Source organism: Ictalurus furcatus, chromosome 2 (assembly GCF_023375685.1).
Source record: "Ictalurus furcatus strain D&B chromosome 2, Billie_1.0, whole genome shotgun sequence".
Classification (NCBI taxonomy): domain Eukaryota; kingdom Metazoa; phylum Chordata; class Actinopteri; order Siluriformes; family Ictaluridae; genus Ictalurus; species Ictalurus furcatus.
The window spans coordinates 27,820,422-27,848,035 of NC_071256.1; the positions used below are offsets into that span (position 1 = coordinate 27,820,422).

At 40.0% G+C, this 27,614-nt stretch overlaps 1 protein-coding gene across 2 annotated transcripts in view; it reads right to left on the reverse strand.

Annotated features, from left to right (window-relative positions):
* The window catches only part of aatka (apoptosis-associated tyrosine kinase a), a 38,788-nt gene extending 13,887 nt beyond the window's left edge, over positions 1-24,901 (reverse strand). For both annotated transcript variants that reach the window (XM_053612436.1, XM_053612426.1), the window contains exons 1-3: positions 24,673-24,901; positions 9,422-9,555; positions 3,381-3,519 (exon numbers count right to left, since the gene is read on the reverse strand). In XM_053612436.1, the coding sequence (XP_053468411.1) occupies positions 3,381-3,519; positions 9,422-9,555; positions 24,673-24,754 (355 nt within the window). In that variant the 5' untranslated portion in view covers positions 24,755-24,901. The remainder of the gene's footprint in view (positions 1-3,380; positions 3,520-9,421; positions 9,556-24,672) is intronic.
* Between the last annotated feature and the right edge of the window lie 2,713 nt (positions 24,902-27,614).

Sequence of the window (27,614 nt, forward strand, 5' to 3'; positions counted from 1 at the left end):
GATTAGCGACCGACGTTTAGCAGTTCCAACTCAGCGTGGCGCAAGGTCCCTTTCCAAAACCTTCACACTAACTGTTCCTCAGTGGTGGAATGCACTTCCAATCTCAATCCGGACCGCAGAATCTCTCACCATCTTCAAAAAACAACTAAAGACCCACCTCTTCTATGAACACCTAACAAACTCATAATAATAATAATAATAATAATAAAAATAAAAAAAAAGCACTTACACCTCTACTCTGCACCTTGCTTCTTCTGGAATTCAATTAATAGATCTCGTATGGTAGCACTTCTTGTATTGTTCTCTGCTTGATATCGCTTTGCTTGTATCTTTCTCATTTGTAAGTCGCTTTGGATAAAAGCGTCTGCTAAGTGAATAAATGTAAATGTAATGTAATGTAATCCATGCCCTCGGTTTTGCAATCCGTACCCTCGGTTTTGCAATCCGTACCCTCGGTTTTGCAATCCGTACCCTTGCTTTTGTAATCAGTGCTCTCGGTTTTGTAAACCGTACCCTCGGTTTTGCAATCCGTACCCTCGCTTTTGCAATCTGTACCCTCGGTTTTGCAATCCGTACCCTCGGTTTTGTAATCAGTGCTCTCGGTTTTGTAAACCGTACTCTCGCTTTTGCAATCTGTACCCTCGGTTTTGCAATCCGTACCCTCGGTTTTGTAATCAGTGCTCTCGGTTTTGTAAACCGTACCCTCGGTTTTGTAATCAGTTCTCTCAGTTTTGCAATCCGTACCCTCGGTTTTGTAATCTGTGCCCTCGGTTTTGCAATCCGTACCCTCGCTTTTGCAATCCGTACCCTCGGTTTTGTAATCAGTGCTCTCGTTTTGTAATCCGTGCCCTCAGTTTTGTAAACCGTACCCTAGATTTTGCGATCCGTGCCCTCGGTTTTGCAATCCGTACCCTCAGTTTTGCAATCCGTACCCTCGCTTTTGCAAACCGTACCCTCGGTTTTGTAATCAGTGCTCTCGGTTTTGTAAACCGTACCCTCGGTTTTGCAATCCGTACCCTCGGTTTTGTAATCAGTGCTCTCGGTTTTGTAAACCGTACCCTCGGTTTTGCAATCCGTACCCTCGGTTTTGTAATCAGTGCTCTCGGTTTTGTAATCCGTGCCCTCGGTTTTGTAATCCGTGCCCTCGGTTTTGCAATCCGTACCCTCGGTTTTGTAATCAGTGCTCTCGGTTTTGTAAACCGTACCCTCGGTTTTGTAATCAGTGCTCTCAGTTTTGCAATCCATACCCTCGGTTTTGTAATCAGTGCTCTCGTTTTGTAATCCGTGCCCTCGGTTTTGTAATCGGTGCTCTCGTTTTGTAATCCGTGCCCTCGGTTTTGTAATCGGTGCTCTCGGTTTTGCAATCCGTACCCTCGGTTTTGTAATCAGTGCTCTCGTTTTGTAATCCGTGCCCTCAGTTTTGTAAACCGTACCCTAGATTTTGCGATCCGTGCCCTCGGTTTTGCAATCCGTACCCTCAGTTTTGCAATCCGTACCCTCGCTTTTGCAAACCGTACCCTCGGTTTTGTAATCAGTGCTCTCGGTTTTGTAAACCGTACCCTCGGTTTTGCAATCCGTACCCTCGGTTTTGTAATCAGTGCTCTCGGTTTTGTAAATCGTACCCTCGGTTTTGCAATCCATACCCTCGGTTTTGTAATCAGTGCTCTCGGTTTTGTAAACCATGCCCTCGGTTTTGCAATCCGTACCCTCGGTTTTGTAATCAGTGCTCTCGGTTTTGTAATCCGTGCCCTCGGTTTTGCAATCCGTACCCTCGGTTTTGCAATCCGTACCCTCGGTTTTGTAATCGGTGCTCTCGGTTTTGTAAACCGTACCCTCGGTTTTGTAATCAGTGCTCTCAGTTTTGCAATCCATACCCTCGGTTTTGTAATCGGTGCTCTCGGTTTTGCAATCCGTACCCTCGGTTTTGTAATCAGTGCTCTCGTTTTGTAATCCGTACCCTCGGTTTTGTAATCAGTGCTCTCGTTTTGTAATCCGTACCCTCGGTTTTGTAATCAGTGCTCTCGTTTTGCAATCCGTACCCTTGGTTTTGTAATCAGTGCTCTCGTTTTGTAATCCGTGCCCTCGGTTTTGTAAACCGTACCCTAGATTTTGCGATCCGTGCCCTCGGTTTTGCAATCCGTACCCTCGCTTTTGCAATCCGTATCCTCGGTTTTGTAATCAGTGCTCTCGGTTTTGTAAACCGTACCCTCGGTTTTGTAATCAGTGCTCTCGGTTTTGTAAACCGTACCCTCGGTTTTGTAATCAGTGCTCTCGGTTTGCAATCCGTGCCCTCGGTTTTGTAATCAGTGCTCTCGGTTTTGCAATCCGTACCCTCGGTTCTGTAATCAGTGCTCTCGGTTTTGCAATCCGTACCCTCGGTTTTGTAATCAGTGCTCTCGTTTTGTTATCCGTACCCTCGGTTTTGTAATCAGTGCTCTCGTTTTGCAATCCGTACCCTCGGTTTTGTAATCAGTGCTCTCGTTTTGTAATCCGTGCCCTCGGTTTTGAAAACCGTACCCTAGATTTTGCGATCCGTGCCCTCGGTTTTGCAATCCGTACCCTCGCTTTTGCAATCCGTACCCTCGGTTTTGTAATCAGTGCTCTCGGTTTTGTAAACCGTACCCTCGGTTTTGTAATCAGTGCTCTCGGTTTTGTAATCGATACCCTCGGTTTTGCAATCCGTAAAATGCCATCAAGATATTATACTTTTTTCTATAGATTTGGTAAAGAAAACATATTAAAGGAATACGTTGGGGTAAAATCAAGTTTACACAAATTTCCCACTCATATTCAATGTGGCCAATCTACCAAGAAATGGCTGGATGTCAAAATACTGCTCTGCACTGAAGCTACAAGTTTAAAACAGCTAACGGCTGACTTAGAGATCCATGTCTTAATTGACTACATTTGATGTAAATGGAGAATATGTATAAAACACCTCCTTTTTAAGAAAAGGAATAATCATAAATGTTCTATGCTACTGCATAATAACTTTACCCTACATTACTAATCTTCTACCATAACACTGTTGAACGCTCTGACAACATAACATTTTTCTTTTCTTAGCAACTTCAAGAATGACAACGATTATTTTATAGCTGTTATGACATAAGTGAAAACTGGAATTAAACTGTTTCACAGGCATTACACAACATTAAATGTAACGATAAACATGTGCTGTGCCATTCTTTCTAATTCATTGTAATTGGCAAATTGTTTTGGTCTAAGAGTAAAGCACTTCATAACATGATGTTATTGGAAAATAATCACTCTGGTGTGGAAAGTCCCCACTGCTTTGCATCCCAACATCCCATCATTGGTTATTTTCCTATAACAGCCTATAAGAAACCATATTACATGAAGCTACAAGAAGATCTTACTTGATCTACATGGTTGTTTGGCCACAGGCAGTGAAACCTCAGTGAGGGGCAGGACATAGACATCTGGGCCATCTTGAGAGCCAGAGGAGGCTAGAGTGGACAGATCCGCCTGGTACTCCTCACCAGTGTTTTCAAACTCCTGCACAAGACACACACACATACATGTATACACTATATGGTCAATATTTTGGGGATACTTGACCATAACACTAATATGTGCTTGTTGAACATCCCATTCTAAAACTTTGTGGCAACAATTTAATGAAGGCCCATACAGTCTCCTCCAAAAGTATTGGATCAGCAAGGCCATTTCTTTAGTTTTTGCCCTGCACTGAAGACATTTGTGTTTGAGATCAAAAGATGAATATGAGATGATAGAGCTGAATTTTCAGCATTTCCTGATATTTACATCTAGATTTGTTAAAGAATTTAGAACATGGCAACTTTGGTGGCAGAACACCCAATTTTTAGTTGAACAAAATTATTGGAACAGTTATACTTAAAGTAAAATTAAAATAAATGAATAAATAAAAGCACTTAGATTTGGTGGCATATCCCTTGCTTGCAATAACTGCATCAAGTCAGTGACCCACTGAGCACCAAAATGTTGCATTTTTCTTTTGTGATGCTTTTCCATGGCTTGTACCACAGTTTCTTTCAGTTGTTTTTTTTTTTTTTTCAGGAGGTGAAACTCATGCTCAATTGGGTTAAGGTCTGGTGATTGACTTGGCCAGTCTAAAACCTTCCACTTTTTTTGGCAGTGTGTTTTGGGTCATCGTCTTGCTGCCTGGTGAAGTTCCTCCCAGTTAGACTGGTTGCATTTCTCTATAAATTGGCAGACAGGATGTTCTGTAGACTTCAGAATTCAGTCTGCTGCTACCATCATGCGTTCCATCATCAATAAAGATTGGTGAGGCCGTTCCAGAAGCAGCCATGCAAGCCCAAGCCATGACACTACCTCCACCATGTTTCACAGATGAGCTCATATGTTTTGGATCATGAGCAGATCCTTTCTTTCTCCACTTTCGATCACTTTGGTAGAGGTTAATCTTGGTTCCAGAACTTTTGTGGCTCATCTCTGTATTTCTTTGTGAATTCCAATTTGGCTTTCTGATTTTTACTGCTCTTGTGGTATGGTCGCTGAATTTCTGCTCTCAAAGTCTTCTTCAAATAGAGGATTCTGATACCTTCTCCCCTTTTATTTTATGTTCACCATTAAAGTTATGATATTGAAACTCTGATGTAATAGCACTGAAGAGCTACAGCAGTTTAAAGTGGCCACCTGACAAAACAGTATACCTCACTGATTAGATACAGAATAAACAGAGAGTAAATAGTGGCATACATGTGTTTACTAGCATTCTTACAGAATATAAACACATTTTCTGACTAACTAAAAATTCTGACATATTTTTCCCCTCTTGATTTAATTAATTTGAGTGTCACATTATTTGTCTGAGGTAAATTTAAGAGAGGACTTTAAGAGAGTAACCAAGAGCTTTCCACTTCCTTGTCAGCTAACTTACTGCCAATACTGTCATTATTATTAATGAGACCATTCATTTTGCATTAGTCAATTTGCTACCAAAATCGATTAATGTAATTCATGGAGTTCTCAGCCTTTTATAGAATTTAACTGCACAGTTTAATGACTTACTGGTGTTTGGAGGTTTGTGCAACAGACAGGCTTCTATTTGCCGGGGAAAAGAGGGAACAGATGGAACAGGAGGCTGGGCTGGAAAACTCTGACCTACTGGACTCACTCTCTCTCTCGCTCTCTCTCTCTCTCTCTCTCTCCCGCTCTCTCTCTTGCTCTCTCGCCTCCCTATGCTGATGAGACATAGATAAAGCTTCTATTTAACAATTCTCCACATGCTCCCATTGACCCCAAAACAAGCAGGCATTCATGGACATACACATCCATACACAGGCACCACTTCATACATAGTCAACATGTATATCACCTCCGCAACTGTCCAATAACCACCTCTTCTCATGAACTCACACCCATACAGAACAGTGGAGCCCTCTGCTGCACCAAGGCACAGTACATGCTAACCACAGAAACCTCCCAACACCCACAGGGTAATCTATGGTAACTAGCACACAATAAGGCTTTATAAATTAGCCTCCAAAACCAACCTCAAGAATGAAAACCAAAGCTGCATCAACACCCACATTTGTTCAATTCTCCCTATGTATGCCATTTTACGTTGCAGGTCAATAAATTAATTTAGTCTCTTTCATCATTCTTCTACAGATCCTGGTTACATGCTCCAGTAGAAACTTAACCAGCTACCAGTATATTGCTAATATGGGGACCCAGTTGCTCTTTCATGGAGGAAATAAAAGCACAACATGGGGTGTTATATTTGAATTTTCCTGGTATGATATTTTCTAACCCACTTTGGTCCAAAATTGTGCTAACATTCCTGTCTCTCTGGTCTTCGCATACACAAGCTCAAAACATATTATTTGTAGGTTATTCCCAGCCAGGTGGTTCATTGTCCTGCTAAAATATTACCATGAATTATGTAAGTGAAATATCTAATCATATGTTATTACAAAGATATTACTGCACTAAGCCATTGAAGAACTGACATCACCTAATTTTGATAATGTATTTGGTCTAACTCCACCCCTTCATACGATTACTTCGGTCTTCTTAAGGTTATGAAAATAAGAAGAGTTATATGATATATAAGTTAATATGATCTGATGAATTATTTTTGCATTTAGATTAATCATCATGAAAATACGAATCATTGTCTGTTTGGCCTTTCGGGATCTTGCATTCATAACCCTCCCATAAGCCTCGGATTAACATCTCAATAGTGTACAGTGTTGAGAATTCTCCATGCAACTCTCTTTTGGCACGCATGCTTTATGCTTTAGTGATCAGTGAAGAAGGGGCGAGGGAGCCAACAGTCCCTAAAGAACAGCCAGCTGCAGACAGCCTCAGAGCAGAGGAAGAAGGGGCGGAAAATACTACTGCAGAGAGACTCAGCCTCAGTTTTTACATTCCGTTCCCTTCCCCCTCGCGTCCTGTCCCTTTCCCTCGCTCTTTATCCTTTTCTTCTTTCTGTCCTTCTCTAATCTTTGTTTAACCAGCCAGCCTACAACCACCGGTCTAGAATGATAAAACTACATACACAAAGCTCTCCTCTTGACAGGGTGGCATCTCTGCAGAATCCACATCATACTAAACACCGCCCTAATTATCATGGTGACATCTCTGACTCAGCCACCTTCACAGTCCATCACAATCCACCCAGCGTGGGTGAGCCAGAGATAAACCAACCACCTACACACTCACACACAAACCATTCTCTTACAACTATAAAGACCATGTACACTCCCGTTAAGGCTTAATGTGAGGAGCTCAGAGGTCCAGACTAATAAAACCTTGATACATTAATTGCCGGGTATCAGAGTTGTCACAGGGGAAACATACTGTGATGAATCATGCTTTATGTACTCTAAACAGTGGAGCCAGGACCTAATCAGAATTAATGCTTGTCTAGCCCTCATCTCGCTGATACACCGATGCATCCTTACCTTGCTTATCCTCATCCTCCTGTTTACAAGCTCTGAGTTAGAACAGTCCACACACTGATAAACACAGTTTAGTATAGTGCTCTAAAAGGCTGTTTCTTTTTCTCTCTCATTTTTAGTCATCTGTTTTCTGCTCGTCTTCTGGAACAGATACACTTCCTATTTTACCAGTTTCAGTCCAAATCCACCAACTCATGTCTGTCATAATGTGACCTCATCCATCCTGCTATGTTTATCGATGCTCCACTTTTTTCACTTGCACATGTGACAGAAGTGAAAACGCTATAGAGAACTGAGAACTTGCACACAAATTCAGGTCTTCAGCCTCAAGACACACATCTCTGAGACACACAGCCCCAATGTCTGCATTCTTTCCAGCAAGATCCAAAAGACACTCCTCTTCAGGCAATATGTATGATAGCACTTTGATATTGTTCTTTGCACTTATTTTAAATGCCTTTTTCAAAACTTGGCCGTATTATCGTTTACGCACTTTGGTTTGAAATTCAACCTTATTGCTACTGCCTGGACCATTTCAGCATTTTTACAAAGCAACTAAAGATATTATATCTACTGCATCTACAACAACTGTGTTTATTTAAAAGTGTTGTTACAGTAATGACACTCATTACACCAATATGTGGAACTAGAATAATCACAGATGCTGTTTATTCACTGTCTCACTATCTCATGTCAAGTGTGTTATAACTACAGCTGGCCCAACAGCGTCCAGCCCGTGTTCTATTAAGGTTGTAATATGTACAGATATTATCTATTTATTTATTTATTTTGCATTGTTGCTTACTTTCCATAAAAGTGATCTGGATTGCAACAACCACACCTTTAGCATTTAGTTAAAGAATTAAGAAGGGTAGCAGTATCATTTATATATCGCCTATTACAGCAAAATTACTGAAGTCTTGTATCTAAGTATTCTGTGTATGTACGATTTCCAGATAATAAAATAGCCAGTGCAAAATAACACTGGGTATGTGAACTATGTTGGTTATTTAGCAATAATCTGTAGCAATAAAAAACGAAAACCAGCCAGTTTTTTAAACATGAATATGTCCAAGGGTTTTGGCTGCAACAATGTCCTACTCAGCTTATATGTTAACTGCAGTAGGTATGCTAGCTATTCTGCCATGCTATCTATTGTATATTCTGTAATTAGATGTGTATCAAGGCTATTACAGAGCCGCCAACCCTGAAGAGGAATAAAGAGCTTGGGGTATCAATACAGAACATTTTCAATATATTACTAATTTATTGATGCATGAAACCAAAACCAAAACATGTTCTCATGAGCAGATAAACACAATGCCAATGACTTTCAGTTTTTCAATTACTGATAAAATCAGTCCATTCTGAAGTCACTTGTCTAATGTCCCTTGCAGCAAATGAAATGTTTCCACATGGCTGACATTTTCACTGTTGATTTTCTGCTGCTTAATCTGTTTGAACACATTTGAGCTTTTATAAGTGTATGAGAGCAAAGTAAACAAACGGCATGTTTAATCACTTTCTACTTCTTATAATTATTACAATTATTTGTAAATGACTAGATTTTGTTAAAAAAAAAGATTGAAAGTGCTGTTTTGTGACAATTTTCATGGCCAAAATTTCAGTACATCCCTAATAAATATATTTAACTGATGTTAACTGTATACAGTCAAACATACAATGAAAGATTACTGTTATAATTTCACATTAATACATTAAAAAAACAAAAAAAAAACACCTTTACCTAGACAGAAAGCAATAAAATAAAAAATGTCTTATGGTTGGCAAGCCTGCTATTAGTGCTGGCTGTAGATTGTTGTCAAGGCATGTGAACACTTCTTACGTTTTACTGTAGTTTGAGGTTATATTGGTTTTAGGAATATTCAGTAGAAATGTTCAGTAGAAATGTTCAATAGAAATGAAACTGGAGATTGCTTGTTTGAGCGGAAATAATAAAAAAAAGGGTTATATTGGTTTTACATAATAAAATCTGTAATGTTGATTTAGCTGCGTGTAACAACGAAATGTATCTACAGAATCTGAAGTGTTTCGTTAATGTTTAAAAATAGGACATGAGGAGAGCTGTATGGTTGGGAATGAGAATATGCATGACTTATATTTTCATGAGATGTCATAACCGATGTCCAACCCAGCCACACCTTAAGTTTTGGGAAATTCACACCTCTGATTGAATGGAAGGGCGTTCACACTATGGACATGTCACTCCTGGTGTGAATTCTAGGTCACTTTTCGGTATGGTCTCTCGTTTCTTTCCGTCTTTCTTGTTTTTTTGTTTCACTTCCTCCATCTGTGCTAATAAATCAAGCAGGGTCTTTATCTCTGTTGTGAAAACTCTGATACTGCTCATTTCACTGAGTAATGGCTGCATAAAAAATCCTGCTGAAGATTTAATTTCACATCCACTTCTACTTTTTCCAACCGGTTTGATGGATGAAGCAAGTCAGCAGTGAGGGCACACTCACCTTGAAGCTGATGTCCCCTTTCTTGCAGCACAAACAGGCCAGCATGAGGAAGATGAATGTGAAGAGGCCAGAGAAAGAGACAGCCACCACAGCCAGAGAGGATGGCCATGACAGCTCACTCAGGGGGGTGCCACCTACAGGACCCAAGCAGAGGTGCAACCGTTATGACGGAGACATAATCTTGCCAGCTTGCTGTTTATGAAAGAAACTTAAAGAATTTTTAGGACACTAAGGAGAAATGAGGCATGGAAACAATGACTGACTTAAAAGCAGAACAGCATCAGTAATGCAGTTTGAAAAGACGCTTTGTGTCTTCCTCTAGTGCAAGGAATAGAGACACTTTTGTGGCCCATTTAGAGTCTATTCATTTCCCAAGTCAATTTATCTGGATGTTTCATAACACTAAAACAGTATGTGCCTCCTGCTGGTCGATTTCATTTTGAGGGCGCTGTGTGTGAGTGCTAGATCACATCGCCTCCTGTGAAAGACCACGGGAAAACTGCTTTTAATGAAGTGTAAACCGTCTTTCATTGTTTCATTCAGCATCTACATTATGAAACACAATCTGAGAGGGAAAAAAATACAACCAAATCTCAGCAGTGATATGAAATGGTTCTCTTCAGTTAGAATGATCATATCACTTATTTTTAAAGTTGGCACAGACTCAAAATGCTCTTTGAGTCTGTGGAATGCTGGTTCTCGATATATAGATTGGTATTTGGGTTAAAGTTTTTAAAACATGCAAAAGTCACATTTCCATTAGACTTTCTCATAGCTTTATCTTTCAGCTCAGTCAGTAAATTCCACAGCTTTGGAAATGTCAAATATGAGATCACTTCAAAGCCTGTATATTCATGTATATTTAAGGATCCTGGCATTGTTAATGAGCATAAAGAGCATAGTTAAGTTGTCAGCAGCTCGAACAGAGAGCTCGAAAAAATACTGTAGCTGAAATTATCAATGCGTAATAAAACCTGTATGTAGTTCAGCGACTCCAGTTTTCTAAACACGAGCCACCCTTGCTTCTGTCGCAGATCCTCTGTTGCAGCGTTTATGTAAATTATTTACCTGACGGTAGCATATCGGTAAAGTGAAGAATTCTCACACGTATTCAGCGATTTACACTCTCTTGCCTATTTACTGAACTGAAGACATGGCTTGTTAAAAAAAAAAAAAGGCTGTGCGAGTGATCAACAGATTGGACAGAGAAGTTGGGGAATAGCTCTGCCAGTAAACTCAGTGATCTTGTACATGAGATCCAGGTTTGAGTCCCACTGAAGACAACCTTGTTACAATATTGGGCGGCTGTGGCTCAGGTGGTAGAGCGGGTTGTCGACTAAGCGTAAGGTTGGCGGTTCGATTCCCGGTCCACATGCTGAGTCTCCACATACCGAAGTGTCCATGGGGAAGACACTGAACCCCACGTTGCTCCCAATGGCAAGTTAGCACCTTGCATGGCAGCTCTGCTACCATTGGTGTGTGTATGAATAGGTGAATGAGACACAGTGTAAAGTGCTTTGGATAAAAGCACTATATAAGTGCAGACCATTTACTATTTAGAAGTATGCATTAACCCAGAATTTAATGTAGCTGGACCTTCACAAATAATTGTAGATTACCTCTGGTACAGAAATGACTAAATTGACTTATATTACATGTTTTGGTGTATTGTAGTAAGTAGTAATGATCTGTATTTAAATACAGAGTATTAATGGTAGCGTTTGATTGGCTCTGTGCTGATACATGATGACAGAGGAGCTCTGGCCAAAATCAAACTAGCCTTTTCACAGGCTGTCTGGGGGGTCGAGATAAAAGCGGCAGGGCCAGATATCACAGTTTGGAACGTTGAGATTTAATCTGGTTTTCAATTTAAGCCTCCAGCTGGCAAGTGAGAGAGGGTAATGTGACAGTAAAGTCGCACTCAGTCTCACATGCTCAGACAAATGAATACACACATACAGCCAAATGGTGGACAATCTTGCTTGGTTCTGTTACACTGGCAAATGTGCAAGAGCCTCAAAAACCTACCACACACACATTCCAAGAGTAACTGTGCATCAGGAAGGTGATCTTTTGCTTGCTTTTCATTTTAGTAAGAATCTAGCTGATCACGTAGCACTTAGGGAGAAACAATAAGCACAGCATGACACAGAAACTACCTCAACACACACACACACACACACACACACACACACACACACGCTTGTACTGTGAATAGCTGTATCAGAAACATGACCAGTGATCTGCAGTCTAGCTGAATACACGTGCTCCCTCACCTCACTCCCACGACTCCATGGTAACAGCCAGGTCAGCTGACCCTGTCATTTTTGATGGGCTCTCAGAGCATCCTAAATCTCTTTATTTTCTGCCTAACCCCCATTTTCATCACGCTCTGTCACATTTCTGCTAATGCATTAACAGCTGGGCCTTTAAGGGCTTCCTTCTCACTCACCTTCTCTTGCTCCTTCTATCTCTTTTATGTTCTCACTCATAATTTTGTTGCACACCCTCTCTAGCATACATACACAGGCATACACACACACAATATGTGTGCTCTGTACAGATCTAAGCAGGCCTGTGATGACTAATGTGACACATTATAGTGTTTGACAGGCCAGGAGTCGGAGCCATCCAAGGGCACACAGAGTGCAAAACATGTAGGGGTGGGTGAGGATGTATAGTTAGACTAATAGTTTATGGAATTGGGACCATCTGTGCTTAGTAGTGTGTGTATGTGTGTGTGTGTTTGTGTTTGTGTGTGATGGCAGCAGGTCACAGCTGAGCACAGTTTAAACGTCAACCTGTTACTTTTTTTTACAATCTAAGCAACCACATCCGTTGTAACTACCATCGTTGATGTAGCAGATGCAGAATTGAATTATAAATCAATTACTTGTCCGTAACAATTGCCATGTGTGCAAAATGCGAGATACGTTTTATTGATTTTTACTAGTTTGAGCATTTCACTGCTCAGATGGAGCATGATAACTTCCTAACATTAGCAATGTAGCTGCTATTGTTTAACAGACTGCAGATTAAGCCCCACCCCCCTCAAAAGATCTCAAAAACTGGCTTAAACCCAGTCTGTATTACTGTGAGTCCAGCTGTGCCATTAGACAGTGGGGGATAGTGGCATAACAGAATATGGGTTAATGCTTCTTCCTTCAGCTGTCCACACCACTCATGTTAAAGACAGCTTCTAAAAGCACTTGATAATGCTGGGGAACTCGCATGCTGAAGTTTTCTGGAATCACTCCAGGAAAGAGCATATCAAGGGCAACTGGATGAGATGCATTCACTGGATGGTTACAAAACACAGAGGAAGGGAGCCACAAGTTACGAAGCATTTCCTGAGATCCAGGTGCAGAGAAGATTAACCAAGATTAATCCTAGATAGGCTCAATAATGCCTAGAAAACTAAGCAAATAATCAAATAAATGGCAGATGGATCAGCAAGATGTTATGTGGTAGAACACTGTGAAACTCACTGTTAGTCAGGTCTGGGGATGGCTCAGGCAGTTTGGCTTGTGCTTTTCATATGCGAAATTATATCTACAGAAACCTACAGCACTGTCAATAAAAATGCCAGCATATATTTAAAAGCTATTGTAAGAAAACATCTCAGTAAAAAAAACAAAAAAACAGAAGTTTGTGAGAAAGACCACACCTGAAACTGTACCTCCCACTCTTCTGTTCCTCATGACAGTGTATCCACACCCACTGCCTCCCTGCCTCCTTCTTGTTATTCAACAACTCCTACCCAAGACTCGTTACTGGGAGTCTGGCTGTCTAGAATAAAGAAAAATCCTCCCACAACCCCAGCTTTAACTCATATTCCAGACCCATTACAGGTCCATAATCACTCATAATCACTCCATACCTCAGCTGAAGGTGACAGCCATGCATATTTCATTGTGATCAGCTATGAAGGTCTATGATGGAATCACCCAGAAGATGGATAGGTTCCCTTTTGACTGGCTTATCTCAAGGTTTCTTCTGCATGTCATTTCAGGGTGTTTTTCCTTGCCATTAGAGCTACTTGTTTGCTTATTGGAGCTCAAAATATAAATCTACATCTGGATCTACATCTGTCTGTTGTTAATGAATTGAATTGAATATACTGAATTGATTTGAATCCCAACTAGAAAAAAAACAAAGAGTGGACGGATGCTGAAGTTAATTCCTTTCCTTATGTGCCAATGATCAGCAAGTGCAACTTTCTGAAAAGACTCATTGATACTATTATTAATGCACAGAATAGAAGTTATTTTGCTCATGAGTGAGCTGGCTTCTTCTCCTTCTGAACCTTAAAAACCATGGACCTGTTTCTGTCACAACTGCTATTGCATCATGGACATCTCAGCAGACTCATCAATAAAATAGATTTAGATGCCACAAACCCTACCCATAAAACCCCAGGTGCCCATTCTGTTTAAGTTTTTTTTTTATTTTTATCGAAGAACCATTCTATTCAGGAAGTTTGGCAGCATGGGGTCTCTCTAGGGCCCAGGGAAGTGAAATGAGTTGCCGTGGCAACAGTGAGCAGCAGACCATTTCCTCATCCCCTGTTGGAGGTAAGCACACAGTCCATGGTAGAAGCAGTCCTTACACACTACTTGTGTCAAGCAGGAGGGCTTGACACAATTGCACAGGGACCAGCATGAGGGATTGACTGGCTGTTTTTTTTAGCCCCCCCTCTATCTCTCAGTGTGTGTCTTTTCTGTGATCTTTTCTCTTGCTCTGTAGTCTTAGCATGCCTCAGAATGTAGCTGAGATTCACCTGCCTCCTCTGTTTGTACTCATAGACAAATATACTGTACTTATAGACAAATATAAGTGTTGCCCCGCAGTGTTGGTACTGGGTGTTGATACTACAAAATAGAGTGTGCCAAGCCAAACACCACCATGTCAAATCCATAAGAGGAAAACAGAGAGAGACAGAGTGCGATAAAGATATCAAGGTTGCTGATAAGGGTAGTGAAGTTAATGGTTGGTGCTTTAATAAATAAGCATGAATCATTTGGGAATACCATTCACAAATCTCTGGGTCTGCAGAGCTCCATGTTTTTCTTTTTCTCTCTTTTTACACATGCCTAGCAACCTCTTACTCCATTCTCCCTATTGGAAAGCCATGCCTTTGTGGATACTGGAGTGCTTCTTAATGCAGCACAGCTTTGATGGCAGACCTCATTCAGCACCATAGCAAAGCTGACCTTTCTGGACTTATGTAGGGCAGAATGCATTGGTCTCTGGTTTGGCAGTGGCCTTGGAGATAGCATTTAAAGAGAAGAACTAAACCACTGTTTTCCAATATTTGTGAATCATTGTGTGCATCTGGGCCTGGAATGATTCATTCTGCACATGGGAAATGGTATAAATTGGGATTATAATAACGCAGGACACTAGATCCACAGACGGTTTGTGTTTGGAGAACAGGATATTAAGGATGCACAAACACACTCTTCATCAAATAGCCAGGGAGAGAGAAACACTTCCTCAGTAGGAAAGCATTTTCCTTTTTCTATGCTGCCTAAATTCTCAATCCCAGAAATTGTGGCAAAAAAAAGGAATGAACTATCGTCAAGATATGGATGATGTGGAAAGAATAGTGGAATAATAGTGATGCGGCACTTTCTTCTTTCCTGCTTATTTAGCACAGATGGCAACTCAGCAGGTTGTCTGGTCCATCGGGAAGACAACAGTCACTACCCTGACTCCAGAGCATGATTTCTCCAGAGCCACCACTCTCCCACACTGCTGAAATGAAACTGTCTCCAATACCATAGTACTGAAACAAAAAACATTTTAAACATACACAGTTGGATCTCATGGGCTGTGTGGCTGCAGATGGCTCAGCAGTTCTGGCGCTGATGCTGACAGACTGTTCACAGCTTGTGTTCACTTAGTTGGGGAAGTATTTTAACCAGTGTGTTTGTGGTCACAGCGCAGCTTCAATATGACTAAAGGCAATACAAGTTTTTCCACCCTGTTTGTGGTTGTGTAAAAGTCACACTCAGGAAGGAGGCAGCCTGAAGTGTTTACGCAACTGTTCCTTCCCCAGGAACAACATGTGTCTCACAGATAACCAACAATGGCAAAAACATACATATGCATCATAGTTCTACAATGTTAGTTTGGTTCTATGTACAATTTTTGTTAGGCATTTATATTCAGGAGCACTTTGAGAATTTTACCATAAAACCATGATTGAACGTATTCCATATTCAGAGCTAACAGAAAAACGTCCATGGAAAGTAAGCCTGATGCAGCATTACTGGGTTCACTGACACTCAACCTCAAACAGGATGTCATAAATTCCCACTTTCGGCACTCTCATGTCCTTTTATTTTGAGTTAATTCTATGTGTTTTTGCTATGACATGCTTTTGTTTGGGATTTGGTCCTGCCTATACCCCTGTCATGACATTGGTTGATTACCCTAATGTGTTCAGCTTTTCTGTATATTACCTTAATTAGTTTGGTTGTTTCTGACCCTCCTTACACATTATGGTTAGGCTCTTACATCCTGACTGTTACAAACAAAATTGTTTAACCTGGGTATACGGCTGAGTGAATGAGGAAAAAGCTGCACTGCAATGTTGTGATTTTGTGTGATAAATATTGTAATATTTGTCAAACAAAAAGGAGTCCAACATTTATTCTGATAAACTAGCACTGAATCAATGAAAATGGTGTGTTTAGATGGGAAATTAAGGCAGTAATTAGTCAACATACTGTTTAACCTGATATAACTTTACAAGTTTTACCTTAATAATCACCTACTCACCCAGTGTATTAATAACACATACTGATTAAACAATATAGCCAGTGTTGGTCCTTTTCATAGGACTGAAAAGTATTCAATTTGGGGTAAATAACTTTGTGTATTTGGCCAGAACATACAGTAGATTTCCTCAATAGTCTTGGCAGTTAATAACTGTAATAACTGATACTTGTCACGAATCGAGGTTGAGCCAGAAGCAAGTGCAGATAATGACATTTATTGAAACAAACGTACTATGAAACAAAGACACGAACACAACTTGGTATAACACCGTGGCATGAAACAAAAACACCGAGACATAAACAACAAGAGTCTAAGACAACGAAAGACAAGCAAACAGTGCAGACAAGGACTATATATACACACACACGAGTGCTCATTAACAAAACGTGAGTCAGGTGCAGGTGGTCATGTGACAGCTAGTGCAGTGCAGTGGCTGATGGGAAGTGGAGTCCAGAGTTTCTTGATACGTGATAATACTATTAGGTTTATAGATATTGCCGTGTGTTGGGTTGTTACTGTTTGCATGTCATTTCTTTCCTCATAACCTTGATACATCAATCTGCGGTAAATCAGATAAATTACAAAGACACTCTATCCTGTCTGAAGTGGCCAGTCATATATGGGGAAGTCCTGATCCAATACGTCAGGGCCAATAATGACTGAAATGCTAGTTCATTATTGGGTTTGCCATATTTAATCTACTGACATATTTAATGCCAGAATCAGTTATTATGAGTCATCAGTATTGAATCAGTATCACATAATAGCCAATACTCTATGGAATCTGTATTGTATTAGTAATGCAAAAAAAGGTGGACCGTTGGACCTCCTCTTGTAACATTCACATGGCTCTAACAGTGTTTAATACACATGGCTAGTTTCAGAAATGCATGTGTATTATATGATAAATCCAATATGAACGTATATCTACAAATTCATGTGAAAAGTTGATGAAAGTTGAGATTACGGTTGGAGTGGGGTTAACATTCATACTTTCTCTTTTAACTTCATTTGTATGAATTCTCATACCTTTAATAATAAGTGTAAACAGTACATTTAACAAAAATGTGCCAATTAATGCCAACATGCTAGGGATGTAACCGAATATGAATACATTATTAAGAATGAGCATATATCCTGTAGGTTCATCCTGTACAACATCAAGAAAATCCGACCCTACCTCACCAAACAGGCTACACAACTACTAGTCCAGGCTCTTGTTATCTCAAAACTGGACTACTGCAACTCACTACTCTCGGGCCTCCCGGCCAGCTCCATCAAACCCCTTCAGATGATTCAGAATGCAGCAGCATGCCTCGTCTTCAACCAGCCCAAGAGAACCCATGTCACACCCCTCTTCATCTCCCTCCACTGGCTTCCTGTAACCGCCCGCATCAAATTCAAGGCCTTGATGCTCACCTACAAGACCTTGTCTGGAACAGCACCCTCCTACCTCAACACTCTCGTGAAGGCTTACGTTCCTTCACGCAATCTGCGATCGATCAACAATCGACACTTAGTAGTACCTACTCAGCGTGGCTCAAGGTCTGTTAAATGAATAAATGTAAATGTAAATGTAATTGTTTCAAAACACATACAAATACAGATACAGATGCGTGGCACTGGGTTGAGACACAACCAGTCCGTTTACATGGACAACAATATTCCAATATTAACCCGATTAAGACAATACTCTGATTAAGAAACTACCATGTAAACAGCAATTATTGATTACCTTAATCCGATTAAACTCATACTCGAAGTAAACACAAATGGAATTAAGACATGTGGAGTATTCCTATTTTAGTTGCATTATCGACGTGCGTTACAGACATGTAAACACCTTAATCACACTATTAACGTCGTGTGGCAGTTTTTACCGCATTTTGCGACAGGACACGATCACACACGGCAGTGCTCAACCGTTTGACGGCAAACAAGAGAGCATGGCTGCATCCCAAACCGCGTACTTACCTGCTATATAGTAGGCGAAATACATGTGTTTATACAAGTACGCAGTTTGGGACGCAGCCCACAGCTTCAAGCAGTCATCTATTTGCACGTATAGCATGACAAATAATTAACTGCACTTGAAGCGTTCGTAAAATTAAAAATAAAACACCCCAAACTGTATACGGTACCATAACGAAGACGAACTGTATGTTGATACGTGAAATTCTGGAGGGAACGTGGGATGGCGTGGCGTGGGGACGTAATGACGTGCCGTTAATCAATCTATGTTCTACAACATGTAAAACGGGAACATGAAAGGAATATTCTAAAAGCAACTCATGTAAACACCTTAATCACAATATTGTCTTATTCAGAATAAGGTCAGTAATTAGATTACTGTTGTCCATGTAAACGTAGTCATTAAATAGTAATGCAAGCAGCAGGTTTTTACTTATATGTGGGCAAGTGGCCAGATACAGTATGAATGAGCACAAAGCATTTACAGCAATGCATTTAATGATTCATTAATAATTAATTAATTTATTGTTTATATTTTGGGAATTAGAACGAACTCAGTTTGTTAGAGTCTGGTTTGTTGTCACAGGCTGGTACAAAAATAACTGGAAGAAAGGAAGAAATAAAGAAACGAAATGAAAAAACGATCGAATTAGGCCACTCTTTAAAATATCTACACTAAACAGATAGATGCTTTTCAGTGAATGCACGATACTTCTGTTTGAGGTGGTGATCATCATTTTTAAATCCCATCCACACACCTTATTCTCTTTTGTGCATTAGCTGTACTGTCAAAACTGTCCAAAGAATCTGTGAATGTGACAGAGACTTTACGTATTTTCTCATCTCATAGAAAGACACCTGATAGAAGCAAATATAGAGTTATTGCACACATGGGATGTTTTTTAAAAGCCTTTCTCTTTTAGCCAGACTACATTAGCATGGATGTGTTCTAGTATTGTAGTGTTCTTGTCTTCCAGATCCAAAAACCACTCTGCATTAGTCTTTATTACCTTAGGGGAAAATATACAGCATACAGAACATGGGTCAATTAATAGAGTATTAAGAGATTCTAAAATGGGAATATGGCATTAAATATGGGATTTGGAGACTGGTTTATGATTTTGACTGCTGTTGATGCTGATTCAGACAGTAGGCCAGCTGTTAAGGAATGGCAGTAGGCAGTACCAGAGGGACATCTAAGGCAAGTACTAATATTAATTCTAATACTAATACAAATATACAGCACCTGAATGACAAGTTGCTGGATTCTAAAACTTTTTATGAGGAATTTTCCCCACCCAAAGCTAAAAATATTAACTCCTCACCAGCTAAAATATTTTTATCTGTTTAACTTTCTGATACACAATATAATTACATTTTGATGCAAAACCTTAGGATAAAATGAAGGACAAAGAATTAAAATTTATAGCAAGACAAAAAAAAATAGTTTTCTTAATTTTTTTTCTTTTGGATATCTTGTAGAATTTTTCTTGATTAACTGTACAATAAAGAGATCGTTTAAGTCAAAAACCATTGTGGCTGCAAATCTGGTTTATGACCATTATGTCGGCCAGCACAGGTACAGAACGCGCAAATCCACTCTCCATGGTGCTGAAATTCTGCACAGGTAATTCTGAAGCTCAACAGTAGGCATGTACTAATAATCAGTGTATACTTCAATAATACAGTGGACACTTCAAAATACAATCACTACTGCAGTTCATTTGGAAGGAAGTTGCTGAGGTAGAATTTATGGGTGGCTACTGCATATTCCAAACATCTGGCACATTCTGTAGGCAGCATTTTTTGGGGGTAAATATAAAGGTAGTATGTCTGTTCCATGAAAGAGAAAACAGGGTGTTAGACTTCACTGCAACTGAGGAATGCATTTACAAATACAAGTTAACTAGGAGTCTTGAGGAAACCATTTTCTTTAAGATCTTTAAAACCTGTGAGAAAACACTGGACGAATATTGTGATATGAAAATTTCAACCCCAATTCCAAAAAAAGCTGGGATATTATGGAAAATGCTAATAAAAAGAATGAGGAGTGAAGAGGACAAGGTATTTGATGTTTTACCTAATCAACAGCATAGTTTTTTGAAGATAAACTTTTATTTTGAAACTGATGCCTGCAACACATTCCAAAAAAGTTGTGACAGGGGCAATTTAGGACCAATAGTGATGTGACAAGTTGAAATAAGAAGGTGATGTGAAACATGTGAGGCAATCGTCTAATCATAATATATAAGGAGCCTCTAAAAAGGCCTAGTCCTTCAAGAACAAGGATGGGTCGAGGCTCAACAATCTGCCAACACTTTGAGAACAACATTCCCCAAAGACAAATCGGTAGGATTTTGGGCATTTCACCTTCTACAATGCACAATATAATTAAAAGTTTCAAGGAATCCGGTCAAATCTTGATGCGTAAATGGCGAGGCCGAAAACCACTTCTGAATGCGCGTGATCTCCAATCCCTCAGACGTCACTGTCTTAAAAACCGTCATGAGTCTGTAATGGATATCCTGACATGGGCTCGGGAATACTTTGGTAAACCTTTGTAAGTCAACACCATTCGCCGCTGCATCCACAGATGCAAGTTAAGACTTTACTATGCAAAGCAGAAGCCATACATCAACACTGTCCAGAAGCGCCGCCGACTTCTCTGGGCTCGGTCTCATCTGATATGGACAGTAGCACAGTAGAATCATGTTTTGTGGTCCGACGAGTCAACATTTCAAATAGTTTTTGGTCAAAAGAGCTGTCATGTTCTCCGGGCCAAAGAGGAAAAGAACCATCCAAGCTGTTATCAGCGTCAGGTCCAAAAGCTAGTGCCTGTCATGGTATGGGGGTATGTCAGTGCCAATGGCATGGGTAACTTGCACATCTGTGAGGGCACCGTTAATGCAGAAGGATATGTATTCATTTTGGAGCTACATATGCCGCCATCCAGAGCAGGACAACACCAAACCACATTCTGCCCGGATTACAAGCGCATGGCTGCGTAAGCAGAGAGTGCGGGTGCTAGCATGGCCTGCCTTCAGTCCTGACCTGTCTCCGATTGAGAATGTGTGGTGCATTATGAAGTGCAAAATAAGGCAACAAATTACCCGTACAGTTGCGCAGCTGAAGAAATGCATAATGGATGAATGGGGAAAATTCCGCTTGCTAAACTTCACCAACTGCTGTCTTCACTCAGCGCCCAAACACTTAAGTGTTGTTAAAAGAAAAAGTGATGTTACACAGCAGTAAACAGTCAGCTGTCACAACTTTTGTGTAATGTGTTGCAGTCATCAGATTTGATATGAGTATATTTTCAAAAATAAATTAAATTCACAAAGTAAACATCAAATAATGTGTTTATAATGTGTGAATAGAATTTTCAAATGACTCAAAATGTTTGTTTGTTTGTTTGTTTTGCATTTTCCATACTGTCCCAACTTTTCGGAATTGGGGTTATTAATCTACACAAGAATCCACAATGTGGGAACAGACAATCGCTTAGGGGCATCGACCATTACAGCCTGCTGAGAATCACATGTGACCACAATTAAGAGGTCAGACAGCTAAGCAGACAATCGGTACCACAATTAGCATTGATCCATTCTGCTTTATGGAATGTTAGTAACACAGAAAAATCCCAGCTAATTGTCTTACTGCGCCGCATGGGAGAAAAACAGCCCTATTTTCTTATCAGGTCAGTATCATGTGAATGGCATCCTATGATCTGTGATAACAGGTATCATTAAAGATTTCACTGACCATTTCAAAATCTAGTGAGGCAAAGGAAGGCATTATGACTATAAAAGACAGCCCTTCACAGCTTTGACAAGCTGCCACTGAGAAATAGGAGGTACAACGACCTTCTCAGCATTCCAGAGAAAAGTAAAAAAAATAAAAAAATAAAACCTGTCAGTGTGTGCACTGATGATTTCATAAAAGTATAGCTGAACAGGTCATTTAATGTCCACCAACAAAATCATCACTAGGCTTTAATTCACCAGTAAAAGCAAAACAGAGTATTCTATAAAGTCAGGTTTCTTTAATGACCTCATTTATAAAGTGGATGAAGATACGGTTCAAGATTCTGTGGCACATTTACATAGCCACAAGTGCTCAACCTTGAGAAGGTACAGTTAAAGATGAACAACACAGACCTAATATCAGCCGTGCAAAGACACAACACTACATGAACTGAATTTTATTCTTAGTATGTAAAGTTTATTGATTTTATTTCAAACATTATCCAAATCATCAGCTAGTCACTTTATAGGCTGAATCTGATATATTAAGCCCCATTTGTACAGCATTACTGGGGTAATTCCATCTTTTACAGGGACTACTATGTGATTTCATTTCCATCCAAATCCGCAATGTTGGTGTTTTGTTTTTTTTTGTTTTGTTTTGTTTTAAATTCTTTCCCTGGAAAAATTCCAGCCTCGAATACTTAATGTTCTTTAACAAAGTCAACTGTGCTCTGATAATATTGAGTAGTAATCAATGTGATTTTGCTGGCAGATGTCATATCTTTTCTTTATCCATTATTTAGTCATTTTTCCCACAGATTAAGAGATCATATGTCTGCCATTTGCAAAATGATGAATGATTTGTGTAGTCGCTAAAAATGTCATTATTTTATCTTATTGTCTTTGTATTTTCTTCAGTAGGCATATGATTCTATAGTCAGTCTTGCCATTATTGTTTGTTACATACTTTATAAAGCAATCTTGGGCATACAACTGTACAAACGAGCAAACAAAGTTACAGCTACACTCAATATAAAGCCTGGCTTTATATTAGCATATGCCACAATATCATTGCCTTACACACACACACACAGGGCTCATGGGTACCAGCCAAAAGGTCAAAACTGTTAGATATTCCTATCCTTGTGTGGATGATTGATCCCCAGCAAGATATTAATACTAGGGTACTATTATCCACATGGCACTGCCATGTCCATGTCCTTGTGTAAAACGTTAAGGATGTGTGTGATCTGCACAAAAAAAATGACAGGTCTCTTGATTCACACCCACATAAACAACATACCATATATTGCCATGGTAACATCAATTCTCAATTCCATTACTCAGCCAGTCATAGTAACAGATTGCCACTGACTCAGGCCCGTTATGAAACATATATCACAGCAGCTGAGGAGGCAGCCTACAGCAATTCAGCAGAGAGAGAGAGAGAGAGAGAGAGAGAGAGAGAGAGAGAGAGAAGCTTCAGACCAATTTCATCAATTTAATCAAGCAAAATCTTCACATGAGAATGAGCTCTCAGGCTGCTGTAGCAAGGCAGGAATACTGCAATAATGCAACATATATTTGGCTGACCTCCTGAACTGCACCATATCTCATTAACAGCTTTCATGAGGATAAGGGAAGCTCTGCTGTGGGCTTTACAACTCCCTTCGGTGGGCGAGAGAGGGACTGTGCAGATTAATCAGGTGGACTGCAGAGCCATTCTGTCTGCAGTACTGAGGAAGAGTTTACATAATAGGGCATTCACTGAAAAGCCAAATTCACTACTAATGAAGCATTTGACCAGCTCACGGAGTGTGCAGGTTGAACCAGAAGCTCCTTCAGACACAAAACGAAAAAGGGGCAGAAGGAAGAGCATTAAAATCAAAGATGAATAAATCTTAGTATGGTTTAGATCACCAGTATAGACCTTTGGGGCATGTTGATAAATTCCTAGCTTGTGTACGTGTGGCAAAAACTGCACTAAATCTCAAAACCTAGCAGTCTGGACCGTGATCAATTTGGACCAGGATACTGAATGTTGGCATGACACGTCTGAGCCGAAGAAGTGGTTTTACCATTATTTGTATGCTCAGCACACAGCCTGTCCAAGACACTCTCTCACATCTGTGTAGAGCATTCTGATCCCTCACGCAGGTCCAGCAGGAGCCCCCGGGGTCCATCTCAACCTCAACCCCACATTTTTACACACAGCATCGCCTACTGACTCCAGCTAGGGCAGTTCACCCGGGACTACAGCTTTAATACAGTGTAACACACACGAAAAAACACACATCCATGAGATGAAATCAACGGGGTGGCCTTTGTGTCGAGGTTGTTCTCATCGTCTCCTACAGCTTCTGCCTGCTGTTCAGTGTGTCCTGAAGACCTTTCGCAGGCCAACAACCTCTCCATGGAGTAAACAACAATGCTATGTGGCAAGCATGCAGCCATGTTATGTAACAGGGCCACTGTGGGAACACACACACACACACACACACAAAACCAACGACAGGAATGCAAAGCCAGGAGCATCTGGTGTAGCCTTGGAGCTGTTAATTCACGTCTTAATGTTAACAAGGTTTTAAATATATTCCACTTGGAATGTTCTGGAGAAACACTAACACACTTCAAACCAGTGCACATCACATTAAAGATGAAACATCACACCATCATGTTGAAAATGCATATTCATATAAGGTCGTAGATGTGCAGAACTGTTTCACTTGATTTGTGCTGGACACTCACCTGTGTCGTAATGTGAGCTGAAAGCAAGGCTGGGGTTGAGAAAAACCGAGGACATGACCACGATGAACAGCGATGATGGCATCCTCCTTGGAAGGCTGGATGGAGCTGGACTGCGGTATTTTATTCTAATATATAATATTAACTCTTAAACACCGTCGTGCTGAAAGAAATGACTGCCGGCAGTGAAGGTGAAGGCAAATGCAGCATTTTTCCTCGTCACGGTGTCACACATCAGACTCGAGCTGAAACCTTTTTCTCGTCCTGTCGGTTCTCTGCCTGAATAAACGCACTCACGGGTTTGATTGACAGGCCGCTTTTCCCGCGCATTTCCCCGTGGTTTCTTGGTTTGTTACGTTAGTTGATGGCCCCGTGTTCTCTTCAACGACACACTGTTCCTCTCTGCGTCCCTCTTCGTCCCTGCACCAATGCTTTGGCTGTCGTCCAGCCCCGCTGCTGCTAAAATCGGAGTTTCCGGTACGACATGTTCATTTAAGCCCCGCGCTGGAATGCAGCATCAGAGCTATTAACACACTCCAATCTGCTGCTCGCATCAGTCAATTAATAACGCCGCTTTATCATGCGTCTCTTAATCGACTGGATGCGGAGCGAAATGTGGTCGCGTTAACAAGCGCCATCTGCTGGAGGATCCGTGAACAGCACTGTGTGTTACACGAAGGTCAAGAAAATGTGATTTAAGGTGTGTGTTTGAGCAGCCGTTGTAAGACTATACTAGAAGTAACAACAACAACAACAACAACAATAATAATAATAATAATAATAATAATAATAATAATACGACACATTTGCTTTTAAATATAATAAAATACATTAATACGTATTGTATACTACACATATACAATGAATACATCATATGTAGTCTAGACAGTGGGTAGCGCTGCCTCCTCCAGGGTCTCTGGTTCAATCCTGAGCTTGGGTTACTGTTTGTGTAGAGTTTCACATGTTCTCCTCGTGTCCGCAGGGGTTTCTCTGGGTTTTTTTTCGGTTTCCTCCAGCTTACCAAAAACATGCTAGTAGGTCGACTGGCTATGCTAAATTTCTGCCTTGCATCTAGTGTTCCTGAGATAGGCTCAGGACCCACCCCAACCCTCACCAGGATAAAGCAGTTACTGAAGGAACGGATCGTATATTTACATTTTCTCATTTCTCTGATGCTTTTTTTTCTAGACTCAGAGATCTCTTTGTCTGTGACCTGGTGAATCAGTATCAGGATGGATTTATTGATAGAGACTTTAAAGCACATCACTCTGGATAAGCCATAGGTAAATGTATATCTAAATTGAGTTACAACTGAGACAACAAATGAGCAGGTAAGGGTTAAGCGTCTTGCTCAAGGACCTAACAATGGCAGCTTGGTGGTGCTGGGATTTGAACTCACAACCTTCAGATCAGTTGCCTTCTCAACAATTTTAGTTTTTGTCCCTTCACTTGCAGGATTTTACATTTATATTTACATTTACACATTTTGCAGATGCTTTTATCCCTTACAAATGAGGAAATACAAGCAAAGTGATATATCAGGTGGAGAACAATACAAGTAGTGCTACCATACAAGATTTTTAATTGAGTTCTAGAGAAGCAAAATGTGCAGAGTAGAGGTGTAAGAGCCAGAGTAAGGTCTTTTTTTGGTTGTTTTTTTTTTTTTAAAGATAATGTGGGGTTGGCATTTTAGGGGTTACTTACGTGCTAACAGAAGAGGTGGGTCTTTAGCTGTTTATCTGTTTTTATCTGTCTTTAGCTGTTTATCTGTTTATCTTTATCTGACTCCTGCTGAATTGCCACTCCTAATGCTAGATCATAGACAAGTTATATAAAAAATCAATAAGTAACACAATAAGGCAATTAGAACCTCATTTATTTGTTCAAGCAAAGTTTTTAAATGTGTACATTTTAACTACCCTAATTACTTGCAACAGTATCTGATATCATATTCTTCATCATATCAATTAAGACATTCTTCACATTATTTTTTCTTACTCCTTTAGTCAAGAAAGTTTTTGGGAAGAAAGCATTCTACCTTTAAATGTACAATCTTTGACTTCTTTTTATATGTTTAAAAATGGTTTATTTCTTTGTTTTGAAACCTGTTGTACTTGCTTTAGATGATATATTTATGTTTATATTTATTAATGCTAGGCAAACATTCATATGTTATGTGTTAATTGTGTAGTTGTGTGTTTGTTGGTTTGAATATGGTGATTGTTGTTGTTGTTGTTGTTTTCTTGTGTTATGTTATTATATATATATATTATATATATGCTTTTGTGCGTTAGGACCCCCTTGATAATGAGATGTAGCATCTCAAGGGGTTTATCCTAAAGCATAAATTTGTTACAAAGTAAAGAAAAAAGCTGTTAAAATTTTTTAAAACTGGCAAAGATGGTCTACCAGTTTGATCAGCTCGGCCTGTGTTTTGGGAGCGGGTAGCTTGTCAAACCAAGCCAGACGTTCAGCAACCACACACTACCACTCAATAGTCTTACTCGTTATTCCTTTAGTGTAAATATACTTGTGTGTAAGATTAGTATTCAATAAAAACCACCTTTGTGTTTTTCTTGACTACGTGGTTTTTAGGGTCACTCCTGTAATGATGTTGATTCTGTTGCTTTTAAATGAATCAGTGAATCGATTCTCAAGCACAAACTAACAATAATTATTATAACAATCAAAATCTCCCACTCATAAGGTAAAATCTTTTTTGTTCCATAATCAGCCATACATTTCTGAGTGGTAAACAACAACCACCATTCTCTACCGTTTTTGTTTCCCTATGTGGTTTGTGTGCTTGATGTCAGTTTGCTTTTACCAGGTCTTAGGCAAACCCTTCAATAAGATAAACTCAAACTTTTTTTTTCTATTGAAAATCTGTGGTCCGAATCCCAGAGATCAGACCACAAGCGCAAACCTACGAATATAAATGATCT